The 18,775-nt window shown below is 36.3% G+C and overlaps 1 protein-coding gene across 6 annotated transcripts in view; it reads left to right on the forward strand.

The window, feature by feature from the left end:
- Positions 1-18,775, forward strand: part of MORC3 (MORC family CW-type zinc finger 3) — a 69,224-nt gene that overhangs the window by 32,446 nt on the left and 18,003 nt on the right. For 5 of the 6 annotated variants that reach the window (XM_069075078.1, XM_069075082.1, XM_069075079.1 and 2 more), the window contains 4 exons: positions 1,066-1,197; positions 1,772-1,891; positions 6,549-6,646; positions 9,439-9,543. In XM_069075078.1, coding sequence (XP_068931179.1) covers positions 1,066-1,197; positions 1,772-1,891; positions 6,549-6,646; positions 9,439-9,543 — 455 coding nt within the window. The remainder of the gene's footprint in view (positions 1-1,065; positions 1,198-1,771; positions 1,892-6,548; positions 6,647-9,438; positions 9,544-18,775) is intronic. The other variant, XM_069075080.1, reaches the window with a different exon arrangement.

The following is an 18,775-nucleotide window of genomic DNA, read 5'->3' on the forward strand; positions in this document are numbered from 1 at the left end:
AAAAAAAAAAAATCCTTTTCTGGAACCATGATCAAATCACCTTTGCTATTGCTTCTGGTAGGGGTTTATCAATTTAGTCCACTAACCATCCCCTCATACTTTCCAAAACAAAAACCCATCCCTAGCTGACATTAACCTATGAATGTCATGGTCTACCCCCCCCCCCCCCCCCCATTGGAATGTTTCAGTGAATGAAAGTGTATAGATGCTTTAAAGTACATTTACTTCATTCTTTAATTTGAGATAAGATCATTAGACTTGTTACATTTGTGGATCTGAAGGTTTAAAAGTAGATTTTATCTGTCAATTTGTTAATTAAATCATCATTTAAAATATTTTCTTTTTTTTTTCTTTTTGAAGAGGAGAAGGCAGGACAGTTTGGGGTTAAGTGACTTGCCCAAGGTCACACAGCTAGCAAATGTTCAGTGTCTGAGGCTGGATTTGAACTCAGGTCCTCCTGACTCCAGGGCTGGTGCTCTATTCACTGCACCACCTAGCCGCCCCTAAACTATTTTCATATAATTTTATATATGTTAAGAATTATTGGTGATTTGAATATGCTTCATTTTGTATAAAGTATTTGACAGCTAATCAATATCAGTGATTTGAAAACATGTCTAGTTTGTCAGTAAACCTTTTGCTTAGATTTGAAAACATAACATTTTACAATACTAATCAGAATTTGAAAATAAACTTTTCAAGTGTATTTTAAGTTTTAAAAACATAAAATGAATGGTGAAAACCATAAAATGATTTAAAGAAAAATGCTTTTTAAAAAACTATTTTACTACTTCCACATTTTCTCCTTCTGAAGTTGAAATTTTTTTACTTAAAAGCTTACTACAGTAATCCCATTCATTTCTAAGTTAAAGAATTAAGATTATTTCTCACTAAAAGCAGATCAAATGAGTTATAAATTAATGTATTTGATATATTTGTGTTATTGAAGATGATCTAATCTTCCTGAGAGCATCAAGGATTTGTTTGTTTTTAAATTCATCAATAATGGTATGTAAATAGGAGTTTACTATTTGTCTAAAAATGGAAATCACTGTTATTTTTCAGGCTTATTGCAGTATATTATATTTAAAACCAAGAATGCAGATCATTTTACGAGGACAGAAAGTGAAGACACAATTGGTCTCCAAAAGTCTTGCTTACATCGAACGTGATGTTTACAGACCCAAATTTTTAGCTGTATCCTTTGGTTATTCTTTATATTATATTGTATAAAGATAAGCTAAGATTATATCTTGTAAAACATTTCAAGTAACAGGAAAATTAAATAATGAATTATTTTTATAAAAAGAATGATGGTTCTGAGATGGTTTTATGGAAAATGACAACCTAAGAAATTAAAATTCTAATATTTGTGAAAAGGTAATGATTGGATTTTAATTCTGATTCAAGCACAAGCTTTCTTTGTATATAAGAATAGTATTTGAAATAGACCTTATCTTAATATTCTCTGGTTTTCAACTGACTTTAGCAGCCTTTATCCTAAAGTAATTCTGAGTAATGGGGGAGGATAGGGAGGGTATGGAGACTAGTCCCTAGATTCCTGTTGATGACCCACTCAAAGTTACTTTGAAATTGACCATTTTGCAGTATTGTTGTTATCTGGTCAATTCAGTCATGACATAATAAGGAAAGGTTTTTGCTGATTTTTTATTGTATTGGTTTGTTTTGCAAGGGAGCAAGTTTGGAGAACCTGTGTATAGGAATTTTTAAGGCATTTGCTATTAGTCAGAATTTTCCTTAATTTTTTAAGGCTAAAACGGTAAGAATTACCTTTGGATTTAACTGCAGAAACAAAGATCATTATGGGATAATGATGTATCATAAAAATCGGCTCATCAAAGCTTATGAAAGAGTTGGTTGTCAATTAAAGGTAAATATTTGATTGTGAAAAAAAAACCCCAGAGTTATCCTGTAGTATTATTAAATGGGTCACGTGTAAAAATTATTACTGCATTTAATCAATAATCATTTTTTAAAGCACTATGTGCCGAGTGCTAAGGATAGAAAGGCAGAAGTAAAACAGTTCCTGCTCTGGCATGTACAAATTAAATACATGATAATTTTGAGGGGAAAGACACTAGTAGTTGGTATCAGGAAAGACTTTGACTAATCATGGCATTCCAGAAAGGCAAGTAATATATGGGATGTCCCAAAAGTCTTAGTGCAGTTTTAAGCTGTAGTAGCTTCATTCAAAATTATGATATAAAGGAATGAAAATGCTATTGTTTTTTTCCTGCAAGGTAATAAATTTCAGTCAGAAGCCTTCAGAGTAAAAGAAAAAATAGTATGGTTTAAGCAATTATAGTTTAAACTAAGACTTTTGAGTCATCCTGGAAAAGAAGACTGGGGACAGGTTGTAAAGAGACCCGACTGATTAGATCAAGTGAGAGGTTTATAAGGATGGGGAGATCTAGATTAGGTATATTTTTAGGTGACAGGGAAGGAGCTGTTGAATAAGGAATGATTGAGTATTATGGAGAGAAAAGAGATGATTCAAGGCTAAACTCCCAGAGGAATTGAGGCAAAAGAATCATCAAAGGCACAAGTAAAGGGGTTAGCAGTGACAAGAAAGGTTTTGGACATCTTTTTGGACTAAAGAAAAAGAGAACATGATGGGGATGATGTTGAGATGTAGAATTGGCATAGGGAGTAGTTTGAGACTTATGTTTTTTCAGTGATGTATGGGGTCAGGCTATCTAAGGTGGAAGAGGTAAAGGATACTCTAGATTGCTTAACTATAAAAGAGGTTTGGGACAGTTGTGTGGATGGAGTGTGAAACTTGATCAGAGAAGTTAAGGGGATCAGCATATGGCAGTGAGGGTCAAGTTGATATTAGATAACAGCATGATTATATGACTCAAACATGAGTGGAGAAGGTGGATTGTGGAAATTACCAAGGTTTGGATTTGGAAAGGAACAAGAAGGAATAGTACAATGGGGTAGGGAATTCAAGGGTCAAGGATGGCATAAAGCTGTTTAACTAAGGGGTCAAGATATGGGACAAGGCCAGAGTTGGGTTATAGCCTTGGAAAGCTGGAAGAAGGAGTAAATGGATGTTATGGCAAGGATGGAGAAAAAAGTTTAGTAACAAGTGAATTATAGGGACAGCTGGAAAGATGGAGGTTATGATCACCTTAAGGGAATATTAGTTACAGACTGTGAAGGTTAAATCTTAGGATTGGCAGCCAAGTGGCATAGTGGATAGAGCACTCTGCTTAGAATCAAGAAAACTCATCTTCCTGAGTTCAAATCAAGCCTCAGACACTTATAGCTCTGTGATCTCTGGCAAGTCACTTAACCCATTTGTCAACCCATTTGTCTTGCCTTGGTTTCCTCACCTGTAAAATGGACTGGAGAAGGAAACTGCAAACCACTACGGTATCTTTGCCAAGAAAACCCCAAAATGGGGTCACAAAGAGTTAGCCATACTGAAATAACTCAGTAGCAATAAGAACCACCACCACTACCGCCGCCGCTGCTGCCACTGTGTATGGATGATAGATACTAAGAGTATGAGCACCCTTATGAATGTGCAATGAAGGTTCAGGTTATAGAAGCTGAGGAGACCTGATGAGAATGATTAACCTAGGAGCCTATAGATAACAGGGACTTGGATCTGGATAGGGTGATATATCTGAATGGAGTGAACCAGAGAGGAAGATTTGGTGGTGATAGCGAGATCTAGAATGGAAAGTGAAGAACAAGAATCTTTGCTAAATTTCCATGAGTGAAGATACATTCTGTGGGGGGGAAATGCTGTACTCTTTATTTTAGGTACAAATCTGACAATTTTAAATTAATTTTAGATTAAACTGATTTAAAACATTTCAACTTAGAGGTCCAGGTAATAAAAAGTTACTTTATGCCCCTGAAAACCTCCTTTCCTCCAAGCTATGTTGGAATTATAATTTATAGCATTCCTAGGCCTAGCCAAGATTGAACAAAGGGTTCAGAGTTTAAGTTTGAAAATTTGCTTCATCTAACAGTTCAGTAGTCACTTAACTTTTGGCACACTCCAGAATAGAGTTTTTTAACTTTTTTGTTTGTTTTGTTTGTTTTTGTTTTTGTTTTTTTTTTTGCTTTATGGAGGGGGGAATGCAGGGCAATTGGGGTTAAGTGACTTGCCCAAGGTCACATGGCTAGTAAATATGTCAAGTGTCTGAGGCTGGATTTGAACTCAGGTCCTTCTAACTCCAGGGCCGCTGCTCTATTCACTGTGCCACCTAGCCACCCCATGGGTTTTTAACTTTTTTGTGTGACCTGGACCCCTTTGGTAGTCTGGTAAAGCTTATGGACACCCTTCCAGAATGTTTTTAAACGCTTAAAATAAAATGCATAGAATTATAAAAGACAATTGTGTTGGAATATTTAAAAAAGATAAAGTTAGCTATGCATCTATGGAATCTATTAATGTGCTCCTTTCATTATTCATGGACCCCAGGTTTAAGATCCCTGGAGGGCTCCCTTTTTGAGTACCTTCTATAATGTTTCACCTTTCTAGCTGGTCATACTTCTATTAGAAGAAATCTAAGACTTTTTCCTTCTCTTTGCCTGCCTTAATCTTGTCAAGGGTGGGAGAGTTAGGGGTCAGGGGAAGAGTATATTGCATCAGTCAAAGGCCTCTTTCCCTTAACCAATCACTGCCCTAATTCTATTATTAGGGAAATCAGTTCCTCCCAGAGCTTTAATTCAGAGAATTGTTTTGGAATCAAGAGTTAAAAAGACTGATAAGTTTCTTACTCAGGTATGACCAAGGACTTTGGATTAAATTATTGCCCTGATATCATTTACTATTTTGTAGGAAGCAGGGATGGGGATTGTGCTTCCATAATTAATAAGCATTAATGTGCTTCCATAATCCAGTATTGGAAGAATCTATTCCACTTTGGAAAACTTTTTTTTCCTCTTAAATAGTATTTTTTCCAGTTACAATTGTTTTTAATTTTTTTTTTGCTTTTTGGAGGGGGCAGTGTAGGGCATTTGGGGTTAAGTGACTTGCCCAAGGTCACATGGCTAGTTTTTGTGTTAAGTGCCTGAGGCCAGATTTGAACTCAGGTCCATATAACTCCAGGGCCTGTGCTCTATTCACTGTACCACCTAGCCGCCCCTTCCAGTTACATTTAAAGAAATTTTTACATTCATTTAAAAAATAAATTTTGGATTCCAAATTTTCTCCCTAAGATGGCAAGCAATTTGATTTAGGTTATATATGTGCAATCATGTAAAACATACTGGAAAACATTTGAAAGGTTGTGTATTCCTAGAAATAGGAGGACTTTATATATTTAATTACATATATATGTAGATATATACACACACGCATATATACATACACACACACACACACACACACACATATATATATATATATATATATATATATACATTTTTATACTGTATGTACCTCGAACAAGGGTTTTAGGCTCATAAGGTCATAAATTTAGGGCTGGAAAGGGACTTTAGAGATCATGTTGTCCAGGGTTCTTAACTTGGTGTCTATAAAGTTGTTGTTAGAAAATATTTTGATTAACTATCTTTCAATATAATTGGTTTTCTTTGTAATCTTACACATTTTATGCATTTGAAAACATTCTGAGAGGGACTCTATAAGCTTTATCAGACTACCAAACAGGTCTGTGGTACAAACAGTCTTGAGAACCCCTGATCTAGTCTAACCTCATTTTATTTTTTTTAAAGCAATCGGGGTTAAGGAACTTGCTCAAGGTTACACGGCCAGTTATTTCTGGGTGTTGTGCTGAGTATCCGAGCCCAGATTTGATCCAGGTCATCCCAACACTGGTGCTTTTACTTACTGAGCCACCTGGCCACCCCTTGTTTGTTTAGGTTTTTTTTTGTTTTTGCTTTATGGAGGGAGGAATGCAGGGCAATTGGGGTTAAGTGACTTGCCCAAGGTCACATGGCTAGTAAGTATGTCAAGTGTCTGAGACTGGATTTGAACTCAGGTCCTTCTAACTCCAGGGCCGGTGCTCTATTCACTGTGCCACCTAGCCACCCCATCTAACCTCATTTTAAATGTGAAGAAATGAAGGCCATGAGTAATTAATTGACCTGGCCAAAGCAGAGTAAATGGTAGTTAGGCTTTGAATGTAGGTCCTGTGATTCGAAGTCCTAGTATTCTTTGTACTACAGTACCATTTTCTGTTGTACCTTGCCCTTTTTTGGGGCCATGTTGGAACATTCTTTGTTGCTATTGATTTTTTAATAAGTTAAATATAACATTAAGTTTAACTTGGAATTTTAAAATTGTAACTTTAGTTTAATCTCCTTTATTTTATAAGTGAAGACTGAGAACCAGAAAGGTTAATTACTTGCCCAAGTAAGATATTTAGCTAATAACAGAGCATGGACTTGAATATAGGCCTTCTGACTTTGAGGCCAGTGTTGTTTTCAGTCTACCACTCTGGTTTTAAAAAGCTCCTCTTCCCTCTTATATTTTGGCATTTTGTAGATAAAATCATTACTTCACCAAAGCTTTATTTTATGTTTTGCCTTATTTTCTTTTTTAGGCAAACAACATGGGTGTTGGCGTAGTTGGAATTATAGAGTGTAACTTCCTGAAACCCACTCACAATAAACAAGATTTTGACTACACCAATGAGTACAGGTACATCAAAGCTCACTACATTCTCTTCATGAACATCTAAGCTATATCTTAGAAAAAAGTTTCTTAAAGCTATGTTTTAGCTCAGTCTTTTGTATCCTGTATTGGAAATTTTTAATTTTAGGTCTGGGATATTCTCCATGAAGTCCATGGTAAGGCCCAATAAATCTTCCCACTTCTCCCAATGATCTTCTGGGGTGATACTTTGTTGCTACTGCTCTTATCACTATTACTGATAGTAAATGCTGCTGCTTTGAGCTAATTTCGTTCTTTGATGAGAGACAACTTAGATGTGTCACAGGGGTTCATGTGCTACAATTTTAGGACTGTTGGAACCAGAGTAAGTACCTTGAATGGGGCAGGGAGGATAGCTATCCTTTAGGAGCCCAACCTGCCAGAGTAAGATGGAGGAAATAACCTGGAGGGGAGATAAACATACATATTCTGGATGCAGGAAATAGCCTTGCATTTAGCAGTTATGTTGTTATCCTTTACTTTCCTCATTTGGGACCTATACCTCCTTTTTGTCATGAATTTTTCTGTCCAGGTAGACTTATCATTTCTAAATGGGTAAAACAGTAAATTTGTGGAGATTAAAATTGTCCAAACTACGACAAAAGAGACTGAGGCAGAGCTCTAAGCTAATGACACTTTATTAAACAGACCATGCTCCTCTCCAGTGAAGTGGGCCCCCAGTCTTCCTCGTAATCTGAGATGCCTCCTTCTGGGACCTTGTTTTTATAGAGTTTGATACCAAATATGCAAAAGAGGCATGGTAAAATACAGAATATCATTGGCTGATGGACCTTGCTCTTGAGGGCCAAAAATGACCTTGATCTTGGGGGGAAGGAGGGGTCATAGCTTGGGGCATCTCCACTGACTAAGTGGTTATGAGGTGGTTACCTGCTCATGCTGGACAAGAGAAAATGGTATGGAGGTACAAAAACAAGTTCAGGGACTTTTCAGGGGTTTGGACATGGATTTTGAATAAAACAGGATGGAGATATCTTTGTCAGCAGATACAGCCAAATTTTCCTCCTTACTTGTGCCATGGATTTATTTTGCTGGTTGCTTTCTTGGATATTACTTAGTGTTCCACAAATCCAAATCTCATTTTTATTATTTAGATAGGGTTTTAAGTCTCTGTTGAATTTTTAGAATTTGACATTACTGCAGTGGACTATTGGTAAGTTAGACATTCTTAAACCTCTAAGGGACTTTCCCTAATATTTTATATACTTGCCTCAGTTAAAAATATTGAATTTTAATATGTGGACTCTGCTTTTTTAACCGCATTCTATGATTCTTTGAACATCAGTTGAAATCCAAAGTGCATTATTTCATAGGCTTGTCTTTGAATTTATTCCATTGGATAAAATATGATTAACTTTTAAAAATAGAAACAAGCTTTAGTAATATATAACGAAACATTTATTTGAACATACCCTTGAATATCCCAACTTGTAAATTTGACTTAATTTCAAAATATCACCTGAATTTTAATCTAGAAGTTTTTATTAAGGCAGTCATATTTAAGTACTGATATAAAATGTTGTAAGATACAATGTCTAATATTAACTTGTCAGTTATCAATATGTAATTGTTTTAAATTAGCTTTTGCTTTGTTCATTAGAAGTTCTATCTGAAATTTGAGAGGCACTATAGTGTAGTAGATAGAAAACTGGTCTAGAAGTCAGGAAAACCCTCTTGCCTTGTTTTAAGGTTTGCCTCTGACATACAGTGGTGGTGTGACCCTAGCCAAGTCTTTAACTCTCAGGTTGTTAGATAACTTTACAAGACTCTTAAGTTACAGAGATGGTGTCTACCTATGGTAGAAGGAATTTCTTCTACCAATAAAATCATAAGCCTGCTCCTTATCTCTCTTTTTTTTTTTAAAGCAGTTGGGGTTAAGTAACTTGCTCAAGGTTACACGGCCAGTTATTTTGTGTGGGTGTTAAGTATCTGAGCCTGGAACCGATCCCACGTCTCCCAATTCTGGGGCCGGTGCTCTTACTCACTGTGCTACCTGACCGCCCCCTCCTTTTCTCTTACCCCTTATCTGAGTTTTAGAATAATATCAAATTGTACATCCCTTTACTGCATTAGTGGGGCTATACCCATTTCTGATTTCCTGTAGCATTCCCCTGAGGGACTGTAATATAATTTAGAATATAATTCTCAGTAGATATACTAGACCATGGGAAAATCTCAGTTTGTTATAAAGCTGAAGAGAATAATAGTGCAGTTATTTTTTTTGGTGGAGGAGACGCAGAAGTGAGATGTTACTCAGAAAAGAGTTTTTAGTGTTTTCTTACTGATGTTCAGTCAGATGCTAGCAAGTAATTTCTCTAAACCAAGTGTTCTCTTTCTACTATCATCTGAGCTTTTAAAAGTTATAGAGGAAAGGCCAGAGTGAAGGGAACTTTAGTTCCACTGCTGAAGTAGTATTGAATCTGTTTGTTGATGTCTGCTTCTTTTAATACCTGATTAATTTGTACTTCCAGGCAACTGATAAGTATTCTTGCAACTTCCTCATGGTTCTGCACAAATGACTAGGTCAATCAATAGTTCAAAGCATATAGTTTAAATAAATCGGTAGTTCAAAGAAAAGGCCAACACAAATCTTTTCTTTAAAAAAAAGTTCTGATAGAATGTAGCAACAGTATTAATATGTGAGATTTTCAAAATTCTTTGGTCTCTGCTAATAATACGTTCTTGAATTAATGCTTTTTCTTAGTGTAATCTGAGTTTTATATTAATGTACATTTTTAGAAAGTTTCTTGTTGTTTTGTTAGGCTTACCATAGCAGCACTGGGAGAAAAGCTTAATGATTATTGGAATGAAATGAAAGTGAAGAAAAATGCAGAATATCCTCTGAATTTGCCTGTTGAAGATATACAGTAAGTATATGCAGGTGAAAACACAAAAGTATACTTTATGATGATATATTCATAATATATATTATTTATTAGTCCATGTTCATAATATATATTATTTAGAAATAAACAGTTTGATATTATTATTTATTCATTCAGTCGTGTTAGACTCTTTGTGATCCCATGAACAATATCCTCCACTATCTCCTGTCTGTCCGAGCTCATGTTTATTGCTATCCATTTCATCTTTCTTTGTCCCCTTCTCCTTTTGCTTTCAATTTTTTCCCAGCATCAGGATCTTTTCCAGTGAGTCACATCTTCTCATGTGACCACAGTATTCAAGCTTCAGCTTCAGTATTTGTCCTTCCAGTGAGTAGTCTGAATTAATTTTTTTAAGTTTTGACTGATTTGATCTCCTTGCTGTCCAAGGGACTCTTAAAAGTCTTCTCCAGAACCACAGTTCTAAAGTGTTGATTCTGCATGATTCAGGTTTTCTTGTAGTCCAACTCTTACAACCATACATTACTTCTGGAAAAACCATAGCTTGGACTATGTATGCCTTTGTTGGCAAGGTGAAGTCTTTGTTTTTTAGCATGCTGTCCAGATTTACCATAGCTTTCTTTCCAAAGGAGCAAGTGTCTTTTAATTTTACAGCTATAGTTGCTGGTATTGCTTCCATTTCTTCTCTCTTTGCCAAGAAGGGGCTGGGAGCATTTGCCAAGAATTTAGTTGTTTTTTTTTAATGTTAAACTTCAAGCCAGTTTTTGTACTCTTCTCTTTCACCCTCATCAAGAGGCTTCTTAATTCTTCTTCACTTTCTCCCATTAGTGTGCTGTCATCTGCATATCTGAGATTGTTGATATTTCTACTGCCAACTTTTCTTCCAGCTTTTGACTCATCCAGCCTGGTATTTCACATGATAAACTCTGCATATAAGTTAAATAAATAAGTGAAAATATATTGTCTTGTCATACCCCTTTCCCAATTGTAAACCAAACAACTGATTGGTTTAATTGTTGCTTCTTGGCTTGCATGCAGGTCCCTCAGGAGACAAGTAAGATGATACTTGCTACATTTTGTTGTGATCCACAGAATCGAAGACTTTATTGTAGTCAGTGAAGCAGAAGTAGAAGTTTTTCTAGAACTCATTGCTTCCTCCATAATCCAATTGAATGTTGGCAATTTGGTCTCTAGTTCCTTTGTCTCTTAGAAAATCAGCCTGCTTTCCTGGTAATTCTCATTTCACATATTACTGAAGCCTCACTTGTAGAATTTCAAGCAAAACTTTGTTGGTGTGTGAAATGAGTGTGGTTGTTTGATAATTAGAACATTCTTTGGCATTACTCTTCCCTTAGGATTGGGACATAAACTTATGTTTTCCAATCCAGTAGTAGCCACTGTTGAGTTTTCCAGATTTGCTGGTATATTGACTGCAACACTTTTACAGCATTTTATCTTTGAGGATTTTAAATACCTGGAATTTTTTTTAAAAACCTGGAATTTTGTCACCTCTACCAACCTTTTTTTTTTTTTTTTTTTTGAGGGGAAGGCAGGGCAGTTGTGTTTAAGTGACTTGCCCAAGGTCACATGGCTAGTTTTGTATTAAGTGTCTGAGGACATGTTTGAACTCAGGTCCTCCTGACTGCAGGGCAGGTGCTCTATTCACTGTACCACCTTGCTGCCCCATCTACCAACCTTCTTGTTAGCAGTGTTTCCCAAGGCCTACTTGATTTCATTCTCAAGGATGTGTGGCTCTAGATCAGTAAGCCAACCATTGTGGTTATTGGTAATATTATGTATCTCTCCTTGCTGTCCTCTGGAATTCTAAATTCAGTTGGGTATGCCTTTCCCTGTTTCCTTTACCTTTTATTTTCCTTTTTTTCCTAGCCATTTGTAAAGCCTCATCAGACATCCATTTTGCTTTCTTTGCTCTTCTTTTTCCTTAGAATGTCTTTTGTTGTTGCCTCCCATACAGTGTTTTGAGCTTCTGTCCATAGTCCTTCAGGCACTCTATCTCCCAGATCTAATTCCTTAAATCTTTTCATCACTGTCATTTAATCTCTTCATCACTTCTACTTCATATTATAAGCGTTACTATTCAGGTTATACCTATATAGTCTGATCATTTTCCCTTTTTTCTTCAATTTAAGTGTGAACTTTACAATAATAAATTTATCATTTGAGCCACAATCAGCTCCAGATCTTGTTTTAACTGACCCTATAGAGCTTCTCCACCTTTGGCCGCAAATCAGTCTTGATTTCAATATTGACTATTTGGTGATGTCCATGTGTACAGTTTTCTTTTGGGTTATTGAAAAAGAGTGTTTGCTATGACCAGTGAGTTATCTTGACACAATATCAGTCTCTTCCCTGCTTCATTTTGTACTCCAGGGCCAAATTTGTCTGTTATTCTATTATCTTTTGATTTCCTGTTTTAGCATTGCAATTCTTATGATGAATGGGACTATTTTAAAAATGTAATTTCTAGAAGATGTCAGTCTTCATAGAACTGATTAACTTTGGCCTATTTGGCATTAGTGGTTGGAGCATAGACTTATACTACTGTGATGTTGAATGTTTGCCTTAGATTCAGACATAATCGTTTTTGTCATTTTTGTTTTTTCAAAGAAATTCTTTCCCACAGTATTATATGTAATGATCACCAGAATCAAGTTCACTCATCCCTACCCATTTAAATCCCCTGACAGGCATGATGTTGATGTGTAAATCTTTTAATCTACTTTTTTACTATACCCAGCTTGCCTTGTTTCATAGATCTTACATTCCGTACTCCTATACAATATTGATCGTTACAGTATTGCACTTTCCTTTTATCATCAGATACATCGACAACTGGGCTTTCTTCCTTTCCGTTTTGGGCCGTCTGCTCTCTTCTTTTTTTGCAGCTACTTGTACTTTTCTTATGTTCTGCCCCAGCAACATGTTAGACCTCTCACCTTCTGTTATCATTTCTTTTAGCGTTTTAATACTGTCCAAATATACTAGAATGACCGGCCATTTCTTTCTCCAGTGCGTCACCTTTTGTCAGAACTTTCCATTATGATGTCTCTGTCTTGGTAACCCTGCACAACATAGCTCATAGTTTCATTGAGCTATGCAAGCCCTTCCACCACAATAACGGATGAGAAGACATTGATAAACATAAACATATATATATATATACATATATGTGTGTGTGTGTGTGTGTGTGTGTGTGTGTATGTATTTGGAGGGGGGAAGGCAAGGCAATTGGGGTTAAGTGACTTACCCAAGGTCACACAGCTAATAAGTATCAAGTGTCTGAGGCCAGATTTGAACTCAGGTTCTCCTGATTTCGGGGCCACTGCTTTATTCACTGCACCGCCTAGCTGGCCCTTGATAAACATCTTATAATGCTCTTCAGAAATGAATTTGAGCCAGTTTTAAATTTACATCAGTGCTTGATCACTTTTTAAAAATATAAGTCACTTTTATTTTGTTGTTCAGTCCTTTTATCATGTCTGACTATTCATGACCGTATTTGGAGTTTTCTTGGCAAAGATACTGGAGTGGTTTGCCATTTCCTTCTCTGAAATTGGTTTCTGATTAGTTTCTACCTTGAAGTGATTTCCTGTGCAACTTCCTGTTGCAGATGATCACAACTTGTTAGTTGTTATTCAATGTTAGATTTTGAGATAGGGCTAGATTTTTACAGATTTTGATGAAATTTTATCTACAGAAGTAATAACTGAAATTGATATACAGTTTGCAAAGTAAATTTTGTCATTTGGTCATTACCAAAACCCTGTGATGTAGATAATAACAGAGGCTTAGCCATTGTCACTTATCTGCAGTCATATTGTTGGTAACTAGCAGAGGGGATCTGAATTCTATCCTCTTGGATCCAGATCCATTGCTTTTTCATTTCTTTTTTTTTAAGTTAATTTGTTTGTTTACTTTTAGTTTACAAGATTCAATTCCTTGAATTTCACATTTTGTTCCCCTCCTTCCTCTCCCCCCCATGGCGGCATACAGTCAAGTATAGGATCTGTAAATACTTGCACATTAGACATTAGTCAGGTTATAAAGACAGATTGTATCAGATGGAATGAAAAATGGTAAAGAAGACATAAAACCAAACAATAAAAGGAAAAAGATCAGGTAGTTTGCTTCCATCTGGATATAAACTCAGTTCTTTCTAGTTCTTTCTCTGGATGTAGACATTTCTCTCCATCATGAGTCTTTTGGGATTGCCTTATATCGCTGCAATTGCTGAGAAGAGTCCAGTCTATCAAGGTTGGACATCACACATACATTGTGTCTGTAATTGTGTACAAATTTCTCCTGGTTCTACTCTTCTTGCTCAGCATCAATTTGTATAAGCCTCTCTAGGTAAATATGATAGCACAATAGTATTCCATAACATGCATATACCACAACTTGTTTAGCCATTCCCCATTTGATGGGAACCCCCTTAATTTCCAATTCTTTGCTACTACAAAAAGAGCTGCTATAAATATTTTTGTACATATGGGTCTTCCTCCCACTTCTATGATCTCTTTGGGATAGAACCCTAGGAGTGGTATTGCTAGATCAAAGGGCATGAAATTATTAATAGCCCTTTGGGCATAATTCCAGATTGCTCTCCAGAAAGGCTGGATCAGTTCACAACTCCACCAGCAATACATTAGTGTTCCAATTTGCCCACATCCTCCAGCATTTGTCATTTTCCCGTTTTATCATCTTGGCCAATCTGACTGATGAGATGTGGTACCTCAGGGTTGTTTTGATTTGCATTTCTCTAATCAATAGTGATTTAGAGCATTTCTTCATGTGCTTATAGATATCTTTAATTTCTTTCTCTGAAAACTGTCTGTTCATATCCTTTGACCATTTATCAATTAGGGAATGACTTGTATTCTTATAGATTTGACTCAATTCTCTGTATGTTTTAGAAATGATTCCTTTATAAGAGACATAGTTTGTAAAAATTCTTTCCCAATTTCTCACCTCCTTCTTAATCTTGGTTACATTGGCTTTGTTTGTATAGAAGCTTTTCAGTTTAATGTAATCAGAATTATCCATTTTGCATTTCGTAATGTTCTCTAATTCTTGTTTAGTCATAAAGGCTTTCCCTCTCCACAAATCTGACAGGTAAACTATTCCTTGTTTTCTGAGACTGCTTACAGTATCAACCTTTATACCTAGATCATGCACTCATTTAGACTTGATTTTGGTATATGGTGTTAGATAATGGTCTATGCCCAGTTTCTGCCGTACTATATTCCAGTTTTCCCAGCAGTTTTTGTCAGATAGTGAGTTCTTATTCCAAAAATCGGGGTCTTGGGGTTTATCAAACAATAGATTACTATAGTTGTTGACTTCTGAATCTCCTGTGCCTAATCTATTCCACTGATCCACTACTCTATTGCTCAGCCAGTACCAAGTAATTTTGATGACTGCTGCTCTATAGTACAGATTGAAATATGGTGTAGCTAGTCCACCTTCCCTAGCATTTCTTTTTAATTAATTCCCTTGACATTCTGGGCCATTTATTCTTCCAAATGAATTTTGTTACTATTTTTTCTAGCTCTATAAAGTAGTTTTTTGGTAAATTAATTTGTATGGCACTAAATATATAATTTAATTTAGGTAAAATTGTCATTTTTATTGTATTAGCTTGACCCAGCCACGAGCAATTGATATTTTTCCAATTAGTTAGATCTGACTTTATTTGTGTGAAAAGTGTTTTATAGTTGTGGTCATATAGCTCCTTGGTTTGTTTTGGCAGGTTATTATTGCCTTTTTTAAAACTAAGGTTTATTATTGCCAGTTTGTTTTTACAAAATATTTTTCCTTAACTCTGTTCTATAAAGTATTTTAGAAAAAGCAGATTAAGGGAGGCAGTAGTCAGAAGCAAAATAGACTTTTTAGGATGTATGGGTTAAAAGATAGACTGAAGGATAAATAGAGTAAAAGAAGATGAAGGGAAATACACAGTAATTTTAACTGTAGATGGGATGAACTTAGTCATCAAACAAAAGCAAATAGAATAGTTTAGAAACAGACTGGAATCCAATAATATGTTGTTTACAGGAAACACATTTGATATAGAAAGGCTGTCAGAAAATTAAAATAGGGGCCTAGAGCAGAATTTATTTTGCTTCAGGTAATGTCAAAAAGGCTGGACTAGGAGTGGCTAGGTGGCGCAGTGAGTAAAGAGCCAGCCCTGGAGTCGGAAGGACACGAGTTCGGTTCTGGCCTTAGACACTTAACACCCACACAAAAAAAAACTAGCTGTGTAACATTGGGCTACTCAACCCCAATTGCCCTCCAAAAGGAAAAAAAAAAAAGGCTGGACTAGCTAACTATCTCTCTTACAATACAAAAGAAAAAAATAAACCTAATTAAAAAAGATAATAAGGGAAATTAAATTTTGCTAATAGGTACCATAGAGAATTATGTAATTTCAAAATTTTTTACAGCAAATTTCTCTGCTATAGGCGTCATTTCTCAAATATTTAGGGAACTAAGCCAAACTTATAAATATAAGAGCCATTCCCCCATTGATAAATGGCTAAAGTATATGAACAAGCATTTGTCAGAAGAACTCAAAAGTATGTGTAATCATATAAAAATATGTTCTAACTCAGAGTTAGAGAAATGCATATTGAAACAACTCTGAGGGACCACCTTATATCTATCAGATTGGCTAATGTGAATGAAGAGGAAAAGGACAAACACTGGCAGGCATGTGGATAAATATATGCACTAATGCATTGTAGTAGGAGTTGTGAGCTGGGTCTACCATTCTGGAACACGATTTGGAACTCTGACAAAAGGGCTATCAAACTGTACATACCCTTTAACCCAGCAATATCACTACTAGATCTGAGATCCCAAAGATAAAGGAAAGGAGCAGTGGCTAGGTGGCGCAGTGAGTAAGAGCAACGGCCCTGGAGTCGACTCAGGGAGGACCTGGGATCTTGTTCTGGCCTCAGATACTTAACACCCACACAAAAAAACTGGCCGTGTAACCTTGGGCAAGTTACTTAATCCCAATTGCTTTAAAAAAAAAAAAAGATAAAGGAAAGGATCAATATGTACAAAAAATTTATGGCAGCTCTCTTTGAAGTTGTCTTTGTCCTTTGTTTTCACAGAGGACCATGACATCAGGGAGATGATGACATGAATTGCAGTTGACTTTGATTTGAGTGAGGGAGGGCTGTGCAAGGTTACCAGCCTCATTTCCTCCTCCACACACATCTGGGTCCAGTGGCCAGATATTCATCAGGATGACTGAAGATCACCCAGGATGCAATGGGAGACCCTGGCCCTTTTAGGCTAAGGTCTTTTTGGGTTCTTACTTTGAGTGAGGTAACACCCATTTAGTGAATAGGCCTCTTTAAGAAATGAGTCAAGGGATGGCCCCTTTAATTTAAAAAAATAAATCAAACTGGGAGGGGAAGATCCAGAAAGAAGAAAAAGAAAGAAATATAGCCAGTAAACTTCAAGTTAACTGACCAGCTTTTGACCATCAAAATTTACTGTCTTTTGGAGAGGAAGAGGGAGAGGACAAGCTGAGTTACCTAACTGGCTGGGTCCACATTCAGGCAGCTCAGACTACTCACAAATTGTGTTTGTTCTTTGTTTTTGAAGAGGACCATGATGTTAGGGAGATGATGACATGACTTGCAATTGACCTTGATATGAGTGAGGGAGGGCTGTGCAAGGTCACCAGTCTCACTTTCACCTCCAGAACCATTCTCTCTTTGTAGTAGCAAAGAACTAGAAATTGAGGGAGGGTCCATTAAGTGGGGAATAGCTGAACAAGTTGTGGTATGTGATTGTGATGGAGTACTCTTGTGCTATAAGAATCAGTGATGGGGGATGGTCCCAAAAAAACCTGGGAAAACATATGAACTGATTCAAAGTGAAGTGAGCAGAACCAGGAGAACATATCTTAATGATTGTTAACCATGAAAGACTTAGTTATTCTATCAATACAATGATCTAAGAGAGTCTACTTTCAGAGACAGAACTGACGAACACTGGGTGCAAAATGAAGTATAATTTTAAAAACTTTATTGTTCTTCTTTTTCTACATGGCTGATATAGAAATATATTTTGTGTCATTTTACATCTATAATTGCTATCAAATTGCTTACCTTTTCAATGAGTGGTGGAGAGGTGAGGGAGCAAGAGAATTTGCAACTGAAAATTAAAAATTGAAAAATAATAAATTAAAAATAAAAGTATACCTGCCTATGTGTATATGTATGTATATATGCATATATTTACATAATATATTCTTTTTAAATTCTACTTGTGAAAAAAACCCATAATATTTAAAATGAGTTGACATTATTTAAAACTAGCTTTGGTCGTACTGGTTCTCAAAACTTCCTCAGATCTGATAAGATTTGAGAACATGCTAACTTTACTTTTGTATTCAACTACTGTGAGTATACTAAAATAAAAAGTCAAAGTAAAAGCATAAACAAAATACCCAGAAAGGATGCCAGTGTTACTAGATCAAAAAGTAAGTGATGGGGACCAAAGGGTTAGGGAACTGTAAAGGTAGGAGGGGGCTTGGTTATGAAGGGCTTTGAATGCCAAAATGGAGTATTTTGTATCTGTTCCTGGAGGTAGTAGGAAACAGGTGAAGTTTATTGAAGGGGAGAAGAAGGGTTTTCAGACCTCTACTTTAGGAAAATCACTTTAGTAGTTGAATGGAGTAGGATGTTTTCCAGAAAAGAGAAGACTTGAGGCACACTGACCCTTAGGTAGGTTATTGCAATTGTCCAGGTTTTAGGTGATAAACACCTGCACAGGAGCAGTGGCAGAATCAGAGAAGAGCTAGTATAAAAGTACAATCAATGTGCCTTGGTAACAGATTCTGTAAAGGGTGTTAGAGATCGTGAGGATCTCTAACATCTAGGTTGTGAGCCTGAGGGATGGGGAGAATGAATTTGCCCTCTATACCAATAGGGAAATTAGGAAGGGAGGAAGTATTGGGGGAGAAAGATTTCGAGAAGAAAAGTTTAGGTTTGGACATATTGAGTTTAAGATGTGTGAGATGTCTGAAAAGCAGTTATAGAGGCAGAAGAGAAGAGAAGAGAACATTGGACAGAACCCTGTGAGACACCTATGGTTAGAGGATATGATGGAGATGAGGACCCAACAGAGGAGACTGTCTGAAGGTGGGAGGACAACCAGGAGAAAGTGGTGGATGTCCTGAAAACCTTGAATGAAGAGAGTATTGAGCAGAGTATTA

This window comes from Petaurus breviceps, unplaced genomic scaffold, assembly GCF_028583685.1.
Source record: "Petaurus breviceps papuanus isolate PSGF00001 unplaced genomic scaffold, PetGlider_PUasm1.0 90897, whole genome shotgun sequence".
Classification (NCBI taxonomy): Eukaryota; Metazoa; Chordata; class Mammalia; order Diprotodontia; family Petauridae; genus Petaurus; species Petaurus breviceps.